The following is a 12,452-nucleotide window of genomic DNA, read 5'->3' as shown; positions in this document are numbered from 1 at the left end:
AACCCCACCTTTCCCCTCTCACCCACCCTCCCTCTTCTCCTCCTCGCCACCCCCCTCTCCCTCTTGCCCCTCGATCTGTGTCTCTGCCCCTTCTGTCTCTGCCCTCACTCTCTATTCCCCCCCCCCCCTCTCCCCCTCTCTAGATGTGACTGCAAGTTGGGGGCTATGCATCAGTAGATAGGGTGGTTATGGGGTAAAAGGAGCAAATTAATAATATTAATATAATATCAAGGGGGGTAATTAGCGTGAGTGCGTTGGGGGGGGGGGGGTAGTTAGTGTGTGTGACGCTGCATGCGGCCCCCCCCCCCCCACAACTGCACGTTGGGGGAACAGACCCAACGGGTCTGCACTTGGTCTAGTCTATACTAAAACTCTCATCTTGACCACTTCCGGTCTGCATTGTATTTAAATTAGCGCAAAAATGGTACCATATATCATTAGGATTTTTCGCCACCTTACTCACCGTTCTCCTCTGCTCCAAGTGCACCAGGTTTTCTTCAGATCGGTGGAGTATTACAAAAGTTATGAAGGTTTAAAAAAATCGTGAGATGAGCAGATTGGGTCTTCTCGCCTGTCAGTCACCATGAAGGTAACGCCCCTTCCGGCACCCGCTGTCTGGCAGGGAGAATAAAGCTGAAGCGGATTGAGTGCGAGGGCTGTGTTCTGAGTACGAGGGCTGTGTTCTGCGAGCGAGGGGCTGTGCTCTGCGAGCGAGGGTCCCCACCTGAAGCCGACCCCCTCCCCGGCTGTAGAATGCAACAAGAGACGCAACAAGAATGAATAGACTGAATAAATCTCCTCTTTAACATTTAAATTGTTGTTATATTTTAAGTTATTCACATTTTAAGCTTTAATAAATCCCTTTTCACTTGCCGTGCCCGTCAGCTGCACGTGCGCAGTAATACCTGCGTGTTCTACATCACAATGGGAACCCAAAGGGAAGGAATGGCTGCGCCGCCAGAGAGGCGCTAAGAGTGGATAGGGGGGGGGGAGTTTGATGGGGGGATGGAATGCGTGGGGGGGAAGAGCGAAGGGCGGAGTGGGAGGGTGAGGGGAGGAGGGGGGATCAGAGGAGTCACAACGGGAACCCGTCAGCTGCACCTGCGTAGTTGGGGGCTATGCGTGAGTGGTGGAATATTGGAATTGGTGGAGAGGTGGAATATTGTGTTGGGGATCAGCCATCCCGTGTGAGAATGGGACCCAACATTTAGTCTAGTAGTTTTTAAATGAGAAAGTAGCTTTTAGCACATTCAGGAAATATGTACATTGGCACTGCCTTCAATGCAAATCTGAAAGTTACACTTGAGTCCACCAGGTGGCGCCAGCAATGGCTGCCACACCACCAGTCTGTCTGTCCCTTCCATCTTGTTGTTTAAATAGTATGTGTAAAATGTATGTTTTTAGTGTTCTTTAGTTTTTTTTTGTGGGGGGTGGGGAATGGGGGAAACTTTAAAAATATCTCTTAACTCGACGGGGATGCAATTTTTTTCCATATCGTATCTCCGTCCGCACTGCGGCCTAACATCGAGGAGTTGGCGGCCTTTGCTGGAGACCGATTTCGAGAGATCCATTGCAGGTGCCTGTGGACTTACCATCGCAGAACTCGCGATACCTTTGTCAGGGATCCGCCTTAGATCTCTAACCATGGGTGCCTGCGGACTTTAACATCCTGGAGCCCACGGTCACTGGCTTTGGGAACTCTAAGTCGCAGGAGCCTCAACCGGCCTGATGTGGGAATTGCGATCGCCCCAACGTGGGAGCTTCGATCGCCCTGACGCAGGGACTTTAACCGCCACCTGTGGGAGATTCGATCGCCCCGACAGATGGTTCGACTGCCCCAATCGCGGGAGAATAAAGAGGAAGAAGTTTGAACTTTTTTGCCTTCCATTACAGTGAGGAATGTGGGGAATCCACTGTGGTGGATGTTTACGTTAACTTTTATGTAGTTGTGTGTCTTGTTGCTTTTTTCGTATTGGCTGTATGGTGATTTGCATATCACTGTACTTTAATTGGTACAGGTGACAATAAAAGACCTTTGAAACCTTTGAAACCTTTGAGCTGGCTTTGCTACCGTATTTATGAAATTGTTCCCTGCATGCACAAGTAAGGAATGTGACTAGTGCAAGTTCATGAGCTGATGACATTTCTTTCTTTAGATGCGTTCTAGCCACGGATATGATTCGTCACAATGAGATTCTGAATCAGTTCAGATCCATTCTGCCTGTATTTGATTTTAACAACAAAGATCATAAGGGTATTGTGAGTACCAGGTTTTTTTTTCAATCTCTCTTAGAGTTGATGCACATAGCTGTTTAGTTGAGTGAGAAGTGAAGAACTAACTGATAGTTGAATGGAGATTCAAGAGCCTGCAGGTGCTGAAATCTTGAGCAAATAAAAAACAATCTACTGGAGAGACTCAGCGGGTCAGGCTGCATCTGTGGAGGGAAATGGGCAAACAACATTTAGGGTCATAAGGTCACAAGGAATAGGAACAGAATTAGGCCATTCGGCCCATCAAGTCTACTCCGCCATTCAATCATGGCTGATCTATCTCTCCCTCCTTATCCCATTCTCCTACCTTCTCCCCATAACCTCTGACACCTGTACTAATCAGGAATCTATCTATCGCTGCCTTAAACATATCCAGTGGCTTGGCCTATACAGCCTTCTGTGGCAAAGAATTTCACAGATTTGCCACCCTCTGACTAAAGATTTTCTCCTCATCTCCTTCCTAAAAATGGTCGGGACTTGAGGAAGTAGCCTGACACATGTTCATCTGTCCATTTCCCTCCACAGATGCTGCCTGATCCTCTGAGTCTATCCAGCAGTCTGATAATGTAATGGTAAATGCCTAGTTCTTGAGGTTGATGTCTTAAGCCAAGCATGCAAGTCCTTGCTCTGTCCCATACTTGGTGTCTGAGTGTGATGCAAAATGGAAAACCAGTAATTGGAATTTGGCACAAATACCTTGCATTTAACTTAAATTGAGTGGCTCTCCCAACAGCTCACAACACACCCAATCAACTCCACAACCATAAAGAATAATTATAGAGAAGCAAACAAATGTATTAAAATGTGGCTGTAAAGACTGTTGAATTGACAAATATTTGGTGATATCAATATTTCCACCTTATTCCAGCATTTCAGGGTGACCACAACTTTTTTGTGCCAGCTCCCATAAATCCTCAATACCTTAATCTTTCAAATATTTACATATCTCTATCTTAAATCTATCTAACGATCTCGCCTTCACCACCCTCAGGTTCGAGAATTCCCGAGATCCACTGCTCTCGGAGAGACGAAATGTCCACATAAAGGGCCTGTCCCACTTTCATGATCTAATTCACAACCTTTTTTACTTGTGGACATTTTTCATCAGGCTTGAAAAACGCCCCGACCCACTTGATGCCACGAGTACCTATGATTAGCATCACGACCTACCTACGACCTCCTACGACCTCGTGACGACCATGCTGCGAGTATGAGTCAAGGACAAACTCGGCAGAGGTCGTGAGTTAGGTTGTGAAAGTGGGACAGGCCCTTAACTCAGTTTTAGATGAGTGGCCCATTTGTGACTCTCCCAGGCCAAAGCCTCAGAAGGTGTGATGCTAAGACCATGCCCTTGGAAAATACTTGATTGGTTTTGGAGACTGATCTTGGTCTAATGCTTGAGCTGTCATGGATTTTGTCTTTAATTACAAAAAAAACGACAGAAAGTGCTGAAGCAAATCAGTGGGTCAGGCAGCATCTCTGGAGAACATGGATTGGTAATGTGTCTTAAAATAATTAAAACAATTAAATATAATTTAAATAATTAAGGAGAGTAATTTTTCTTCTCCTTTGCTTTCGACTCTGCATGACTTAAAAGTCTGAAAGCCTCATTGAAATGAGTGGATTCTTCAGGGCTTGATCGGGTTTGATGTGGTATCAAATTGAAGTGGCAATTTCCCCATGTACTGCCAGCTGTGCTCGTAACTGCTGTTCACCATGTCTGGAAATGCAATATCTGGCAGTGCTTGTGAGGAAATCCAAAACTTACTGGAATTTAAGGTGAGAGAGGAAAAGATTTAATAGAAACCTGAGGGGCAACTTTTTCACACAGAGGGGAGTGGGTACGATACGATATAACTGTATTTATCCCAGGAGGGAAATTGATCTGCCAATAGTCATAAAAACACACAAAACAGAAAATACATGAAACATGAAATTAAAGTGACGTGTATATGGAACAAGCTGCCCGAAGAGGTAGCAGGTACGTGGATAGGAAAGGTGGATAGAGGGATATGGACCAAATGTGGGCAGGTGGGACTAATGTAGATGGGGCATTTTGGTTGGTGTAAGGCCAATGTTGGGCCACAAGGCCTGTTTCCATGCTGTATGACTCTATAAGCCAGAAATATGCACTAATGTTTATAAAATCTGTCCCTTCATGACAGATTCTGATAATTATTGTATATTTCTCAACCCTAAATGATTTAACCCAAAAGAGGATATTAAATATGTTCCTAAGCAAATGATGAAGGCATGAAGTGTGAGTTGGATATGGTAGATCGGGAAATTGCATGAGAAGGTATGGCAGCAATGGTTACCTCATCAAATAAATATCTTCCTTAACACTTCAGCATTCATTAATGTGATTCATTCTTTTCCTTGGGGAAATATTTTTCCATGTGCATACATTTATTTACATGGTCATGTCACCTTTTCAAACCGAGATACTCCGTTTCTGATGAATGGAAACTGGTTGCTCATCCAGGAGCGTAGAATCCTGACTGTCTTCAGGCTTTCCATTTGTTATGATGATATTATGATGAGTTGCAATATACAGGTTGTCTCCAATTGACGAATGCCCGACTGATTTATAGCCCACATATACAAACGAACGGGATGGATTTGCTGGCTGCTGGGGGGCTGAAAGCATCTTCTGCAGGGTTCCGAATAGTTCACATGAACAAATCCCTGCCATAAACTGGGGATGACTTGTATACCTGCTCTAAAGAAAATAAATTACATCTCTCTTTAAATACCAGTCTGAGGAAGATTCCCAACCCAAAATGTCACCTATCCATACTCTCCATCTCTGCTGCCTGACCACCTCAGTTACTCCAGCATTTTCTGTCTTCTTTTTTAACTCTGTGCAGTTCTTTGTTTCTAAATGACCTTGCTCCGCAGTGAAATCTCCTCAGATAAGCCTAATTAGAAATTCTCCTCTCTCCGATGGAGAGTTCTGTGAGACACTCTCTCTCTGCTCCCCCCCCCCCCCCCCCCCCCCCCCCACCGTGGAGTCTGAAGATGGGTCCCGATCCAAAAACGTCACCTATCCAAATTCTCCAGAAATGCTGCCTGATTCAATGATGATTCAACTGGCAGCACTTTGTGTCTTCTCTTTAAAACTTACTGCCACATATCTGAAAGTTATTCTGATTGCTCTCATGCGTCATTGCTCATTTTAAAGGGAATACACTCAAGCATTCATGAACTATTCTTAATATAACTTTGCAAATGAACCATGCCACGTCACAATATGTTCAAATACCTATTGGTATGCTTTAAAGATTTAATTTAAATTATTGATTAGCCTACTTGCCAATGCTTTCACATTTGCATTCATTTCAATTTATCAACTTTAAATCTATCTGCCATTCCCTAAATACAGTACATGATGAGGTGTTACGTATTTGCTGATTAAAAAATCACCTTAGATCAATGTATTGTGCAACGTTAAAGACTACTTAATGCAGTATCACTTTCTTGTGCCTTCTGAGTTATGAATGTGCGTGACAGAAAGAGACAAAATAGAAGGTTTGGCTTTGGGTGATGGAGTAAAGCAGGCAACATTGACTTTTCCCCAGGATGGAAATGACCAACTATAGAAGTCACAAGGTGAGAGGGAAGAAGTTTATTAGAGATGTGCTGAGCAACTTTTTTACACAGAATGGTGAGGGCCTGGAATGCATTTCCATAGTGGTCTGGATACAGATACGATAGTGACATTTAAGAAGGTTTTAGATAGGCACATGGAAGTGCAAGAAATAGAGGGATACGGATCATGTTCAGATGAATGAAATCGGTTTAACTTGGCATCATGTTGGGCACAAACATTGTGCCTGTGCTGTACTGTTCTATGTTCTATGTTAAAAAAAGGAATTGCTTAAATGTAAAGATTTCATTTTTTACTTTTGTGGTTAACCATTCTGTGCAGGTTGAAATATTATCAAACTTCTGCTTAGTGATTAGCTAATATTATTCCTTTTCAGCTTACAATGATTATAATAAAAGTCAGTGACATTTCCAATGAAGCACGGCCCATGGATGTGGCTGAACCATGGCTGGATTGCTTACTACAAGAATTTTTTAACCAGGTAATATGCTGTATTTTATTCAGTGGGAAATGTTGCAGTGATGTGCTTTATTTCAATGAAAATTAAGTGTTGGAATGAATGCTATGATTTCCAGAGAAAAAAAAAATCAGATATTGGCTATTCTTCAGTCACATAGGTCAATGAGTATTAGTCATATGGTGTGGCGTCAGCCTATACACGGGTCACTTATGGTCGAACCCTCGCCAGGAGATATGAGGGCGGGCACGTGACATCATGGGCTAGAGGGAGTGTCCTGCTACTTAAGGTTATCTCACCTCGAGACCTTGGTAGTCAACCGGTAGCTGAGCCCAAGGGAACAACCTCGCTCAGCTACAGTAACAATGTTAATATAGTTAGCGGACCAACCTAACGTGTCGAACCTGAATAAACTATTGTTTGAACCAGCCTGACGTCTCACCTTTAATCACCACGTATGGTGCCGCTATAATGGTATTATTCATTTACCAATGATTTGCTTGGAAGAAATACGATGACTGGGGGGGCCTAATGAAGTGTCCTGGACTTGGCACATCAGTTGTTTAAGAAAGAACTGCAGATGCTGGAAAAATCGAAGGTAGACAAAAATGCTGGAGAAACTCAGCGGGTGAGGCCGCATCTATGGAAAGAAGGAATAGGCGACGTTTCGGGTCGAGACCCCCCCATCAGTCTAACGAAGGGTCTCGACCCGTAATGTTGCATATTCCTTCTCTCCATAGATGCTGCCTCACCCACTGAGTTTATCCAGCATTTTTGTCTAACTTTAGCACATTAGTTGTTTCTCTTTCCACTCCTGGTGAATGTTTCCAGCATTTTATGCTTGGAAGAAATATCCTGAATCCACGACTAGCGATGGAGCAAATGATTTTCGGTGACTATTTCAGTGCCAGGGCTCAGTGTGAAGGTCATCACATCACAGCAAATGAATTCTCAGTCTGGAGAAGGAGTCCTCTCTGGGTCCTCTCCAAGTTACAGGCAGCACCATTCCATGAGGATGACCAATTTGTAGACTGCCTGTCATAGGTTAGATCACAAGTCTTGGAGTGGCAGTTAGAAGTTCTGGGAATGAACTGAGAAAAAAATCTAAATGTCATAAAGACATTCAGACTAATACATCTCCAGAACAGTAATATAATTGTGAAGAGAGACACAAAAAGCTGGAGTAACTCAGCGGGACAGACAGCATCTTTGGGGAAAAGGTGACATTTCGGGTTGAGACCCTCACGACCTGAGTTACTTTTTATGTCTATCTTTGTTAAAAACCACATCTGCAGTTTCTTCCTGCACATAATGTAATTGTGAATGTCATCTATTTTGTCAGAAACTTCAAGTAATGTTCCTGATTTAGATTTGAAAATTTGAAGTGGTTCTGGATCAAACAAAAATAAGCTTACAGACTTGGACCCATCATGGGTGTTCTATTTTGGTTAATAAACAGTATTTTGAAGAGCTGTACATATAATTAATGTGATAATCTTACTTAAGTTGAAAACTGTACAACTGTGATATACCTCACCTCGATTTCAACACCTGGCCCCATACCTACTCACTCGACTCTGTCCAGGGACCCTAAAAGTCCTTTCAGGTTAGGCAGAGGTTCACTTGCACCTCCTCTAACCTCATCTACTATATCCGTTGATCAAGATGTAGACTCTTTATACATCGGTGAGACCAAAAGTAGACTGGCCGATCATTTCATTGACAGGGCTGGCCTTAAGCCGACTGGACCGACACACACACACCCCCCCCCCCCCACTCCTAAGTTAGGATGGGTAGAAGCCCAAAGGGTAGGATAGGGCTGAAGCCCAACATTTTATGTCAGGACTGGTTTTTCGCCAATAGTTATTGGTTCATCAGCATCTAGTTCATTAAATTACTTTTTGATCATTTCACAGCCACTAAAACAAGTGGTATTGTAACTATGTACTTTTCAGAGGTGATCTACACATTTTGTTTGTTACTCGTAGGCTTACATGTATACAATTTTATATTAAAAATGTAGCTTACATCTGTTTGGTCCATTAACTCGCAGGCCCATTTTGATTACTTTTCATTCTACCATAGAGGTATAAAGTCTATAATAGACTTTATTTGTATTTCTATGATTCTACAGACCTTGGCTGGGAACCTGGGGCTCACCAAAATTGTTCCCAATTGGGCCCCGCACCTCCTAAGGCCGGCCCTGTTCGCTGAACACCTTCGCTCAGTCTGCCTGAACCTACCTGATCTCCTAGCTGCTAAACACTTTAATACACCTTCCCATTCCCATACAGACCTGTCTGTCCTAGGTCTCCTTCATTGTCAGAGTGAGGCTCAACGCAAGTTGGAGGAACAGCATCTTCTATTTCGCTTGGGCAGCTTACAGCCCAATGGTATGAATATTGATTTATTTAACTTCAAGTAACCCTAGCATACCCTCTCTCTCTCCCTCCCCCACCAAAATCGGACCAGCTTCTTGTTTCCACCCAACAAACAGCTAACAATGGCCTGTTTCTTTTATTATCGTTACTTTTTTGCATATCTTTCATTCATTGTTCTTTATCTCTCGACATTATTGTCTATATCTCTTGTTTCCCTTATCCCTAACTAGTCTGAAGAAGGCTCGACCCAAAGCATCACCCATTCCATCTCTCCAGAGATGTTGCAAGTCCCGCTGAGTTCCTCCAACTTTTTGTGTCAACTGTGATAGAAACCAGGCATTACTGCCATCAGTCTGAAGAAGGGTTTCGGCCCGAAACGTCGCCCATTTCCTTCGCTCCATAGATGCTGCTGCACCTGCTGAGTTTCTCCAGCATTTTTGTGTACCTTCGATCTTCCAGCATCTGCAGTTCCTTCTTGAACATATTACTGTAAGTCTCCTTGATGAGTTTGTCTCACAGATATTCAACTTTATATTGCAGAGTGACATGGAGAAACTAGAAGGATTACCAGTGACCCCATTCATGGACAGGGACAAAGTGACAAAGCCATCATCCCAAACTGGGTTCATCCGCTTTGTTTTGCTGCCCTTGTTCATTGAACTTGCAAACTTGTTCCCCAATCTGGAGGTAGGTCATTAATATTTTAAACTGTTTATTTTCAGCATCTCATTGTATGAAATGACTTGCCCATATGTACTTTATTTTAGTGATTGTAGATTACATGGCTCACCTCTTGATTATAAACGGCGAAGATCTCCAGGGGTAATGAATATGTTGTCGTTATCCAGCAACTGCCTGAAATATTTTGTTATTTGCAACACCGCTAATGACGACTTTAATTTACATCATATATTTACATGACTTTACGACTTTACGAGGATGTTGTCGGCACTTGAGGATCTGAGCTATTAGGAGAGGTTGGGCAGGCTAGGGCTTTATTCTGTGGAGCTCAGGTATATAAGATCATGAGAGTAAATACACAGTATTTTACCTAGAGTAGGAGAATCAAGAACCAGGGGATATAGGTTTAAGGTAAGAGGTAATTAAAAACATTGTTCTGAGCAACTAAATCTGAACCATAATATAAGTTTTGTAAATAACACTGTAAAGCATTACAAAGTGAACAGATAACTTGAATTGAGAGACTTTGAGTTCAGAATGTGCTTCAGAATGTAATGTATATGTCCAATCTCTTCAGAAGACTGAGGAATGCAAAGTGCATAAACCACTTTTTAAAACTTAACAACATTTATAAATTTAATAAATACTTTATATTGCATAGCAATGATCTTGCAAAGATAGAATTTGTTACTGACAAGTTAAATTTGTCATTTAACTCAAAATTATCCAAACCTGTTCTTATTATATTGGAATACTATTGGAATATTAACAATTTAAGAGGGGATTATTTTTTTGCAGCACCATATTATTGACCCTGTACACAAGGCTTTGGATTACTACACAGAGATGGAAAAAGCTCTGGAAAAGGAGAAGCTGAATCGCACTGGTAGCTTATTGAATGAAAAGATCGTGAAATCTCCAGACAAACAGAAAGGAAGCCAAAGGAATGCAGAACCGACGGTGAACAGCATCTCAAACAAACCAAGAGCTTTTCAACCTTCGCAAAAAGTTGAAAAGAAATAAGCATAAATTGGGATGGCAACAGGTTTTAATGGAGACTCGTGCTGAGATGTTTATTTGTTTGCTCCAATAGTAGATGCATTGAGAAAAAGATACCAGGACCGTATAAATCACATCCATCTCCTTTTGGCTAAGTGTGAGAACAGATCCCAATACTAACCTAACCATTACCCACTGATCTCATCCACTGTGTATGGGACTGCACTTAGAAAAGATAAAACAAATCACGAATCCCAAACCCTTTCATCATTATGGAATAATAGTTGCTATGTTTTATATGTGAGTTGAAATAATGCGGTGAATCGTGACAATTACATGTATGCTTAGCATTATTCAAAAATAAACCTGTTTAAATGCAACGTAATGGTGATATTACCGTAAAGAAGAATATTCTATAACAAAAATATAAAAGGAAATGGAACTCACTGTGTAATTTTAAGAAATTATGTTGTTCAGTATGCTGCACAGTTGTTTGAATAAATATAATTGAAATAAATTACTTCATGAAGAAATGAACATAAGTAGTCAGATCATGAGAAGCTATAAAGTTTCCTTGCACCTTTCCAATAAATTTGTGGTCAGATCAAAACAGTAAATGCTGGAAATACTCACCTGACCAGGCAGCACAAATATAAAGAGAGAAAAAAAACACTTCATGTTTCTTTATTTACAGATACATCCTTACCTTGTTGAGAATTTTCAGGATTCTGTTTCAGACTTCACATTCACATTTTATTGCTTTTCAAGGTTACAGTTCTTTTGATATGTGGCCACAACTCCAACTTTTTACCTGATCCTGAAAACCATTGATTTCATGGTAGTCCATCTATTCATTTCAGCCATAAGTAAACTTAATGACACGCCGCTCCTGATACCATTCCCTAAACCAAATATATTTCTAAATGCGAATTGAATGGAACGATAAGTAGGTATGTTACAAAACTTACCTTCAGCGGCGCTGCAGTTCTGCCACTGGCCGTGTGTGCGACTTAGGCGCCTTTGAGAGGGGGGGCGGGATCAATATGCAGTTTTCTCCAGCCTGTTGAATTCGATCTTTGTCAGGCTGTTTAGCTGCTGAAGAATAATTGATCCAACTAGCGTTTTATCAAGTTTTTTAAAAACATTGCTGAATAATTTAATAGCAGGAGTAAAATAAAAAGCGACTTCTAAAGCCGTCAAAGCCGACAATGGGACGAATCTCACGTATGGGACAAAGCAAGGTAAGCCGTTTATTTTTACATATAAATGTGCTTCTTAGGATGCCTTTAATCAAAATTTCACGTTACGAAAAGGTGATTTAGGCCCCATACGAACCGGCTGATATGGGGTTTAAATTCACTGCAACCACAACGTTCCAATCGATCGCGTTCCACAAAATCCCACTTGCAAGATGATTTAAATGGCCATTAATTTATGGGAATTAAACACTAAATTCCTTCCATTTGGCCTATAAATTCATGACAATGAGATTTAAAAATCATGTTATGTTGTGAATTCTTGTGTGAATGTTATTTGGACACTTAGGTTATTTAAAAATGTTAACCTTTTCTTAAGAAATGGATAGATGTTTAGATCTAGTAATTGAATTTTGTAATTAGCTGCAAATAGGTAACTAAATAATTATCTGCTTTAATTTCAGGTCATCCATGTAAGATTGTTTCATATTTGTTTCAGAATGCTTCAATCTATAATAACTGAAAATTTCATTCAGTTCTCTTAATTTTTAAGAAAGTTATGGGCTTTTGACTGTCTTCGATCACAGCTTTTGAGTTAAGTCAATGGAAAAGCAATAGGGAACAAGATGCTAATTTCCGAGCATGGAGAAGAGTTACAAAGACCTCCTAGGGCCTCGTGTCGACCATGCTGCGAGTATGAGTAAGGGCAAACTCTTCTGAACTCGCGGATTAGGTTGCCGCAGTGGGACAGCCCCTTAATGCTACCTCTACAATAACCTCCCAATACATTGGCGGGTACGTGAACCGATGTCAGAATTTCTTCTGAGGCCAACATCCCTTTGTTTGAGATGATGGTC

General features: G+C 41.5%; 1 protein-coding gene across 1 annotated transcript; it reads left to right on the top strand.

Annotated features, from left to right (window-relative positions):
- The first annotated feature begins 2,162 nt into the window (after positions 1 to 2,162).
- LOC116974868 (high affinity cGMP-specific 3',5'-cyclic phosphodiesterase 9A-like) lies at positions 2,163 to 10,743 on the top strand. The gene is made up of 4 exons (XM_033023483.1): positions 2,163 to 2,259; positions 6,258 to 6,362; positions 9,260 to 9,406; positions 10,199 to 10,743. The coding sequence occupies exons 1-4, from the start codon at positions 2,176 to 2,178 to the stop codon at positions 10,421 to 10,423; spliced, it is 561 nt and encodes a 186-aa protein (XP_032879374.1). The 5' UTR covers positions 2,163 to 2,175; the 3' UTR covers positions 10,424 to 10,743.
- Positions 10,744 to 12,452: the final 1,709 nt, after the last annotated feature.

This window comes from Amblyraja radiata, chromosome 7 (genome assembly GCF_010909765.2).
Source record: "Amblyraja radiata isolate CabotCenter1 chromosome 7, sAmbRad1.1.pri, whole genome shotgun sequence".
Lineage (NCBI taxonomy): Eukaryota > Metazoa > Chordata > Chondrichthyes > Rajiformes > Rajidae > Amblyraja > Amblyraja radiata.
This window is presented reverse-complemented; position numbering and strand designations above follow the sequence as displayed.

Excerpts from the sequence above, each read along its gene's own strand:
- LOC116974868 (XM_033023483.1), top strand. The coding sequence starts at position 2,176 with ATGATTCGTCACAATGAGATTCTGAATCAGTTCAGATCCATTCTGCCT. Across the intron at positions 2,260-6,257 it reads ACAAAGATCATAAGGGTATT|CTTACAATGATTATAATAAA; the intron begins GTGAGTACCAGG and ends ATTCCTTTTCAG. Across the intron at positions 6,363-9,259 it reads TACAAGAATTTTTTAACCAG|AGTGACATGGAGAAACTAGA; the intron begins GTAATATGCTGT and ends TTTATATTGCAG.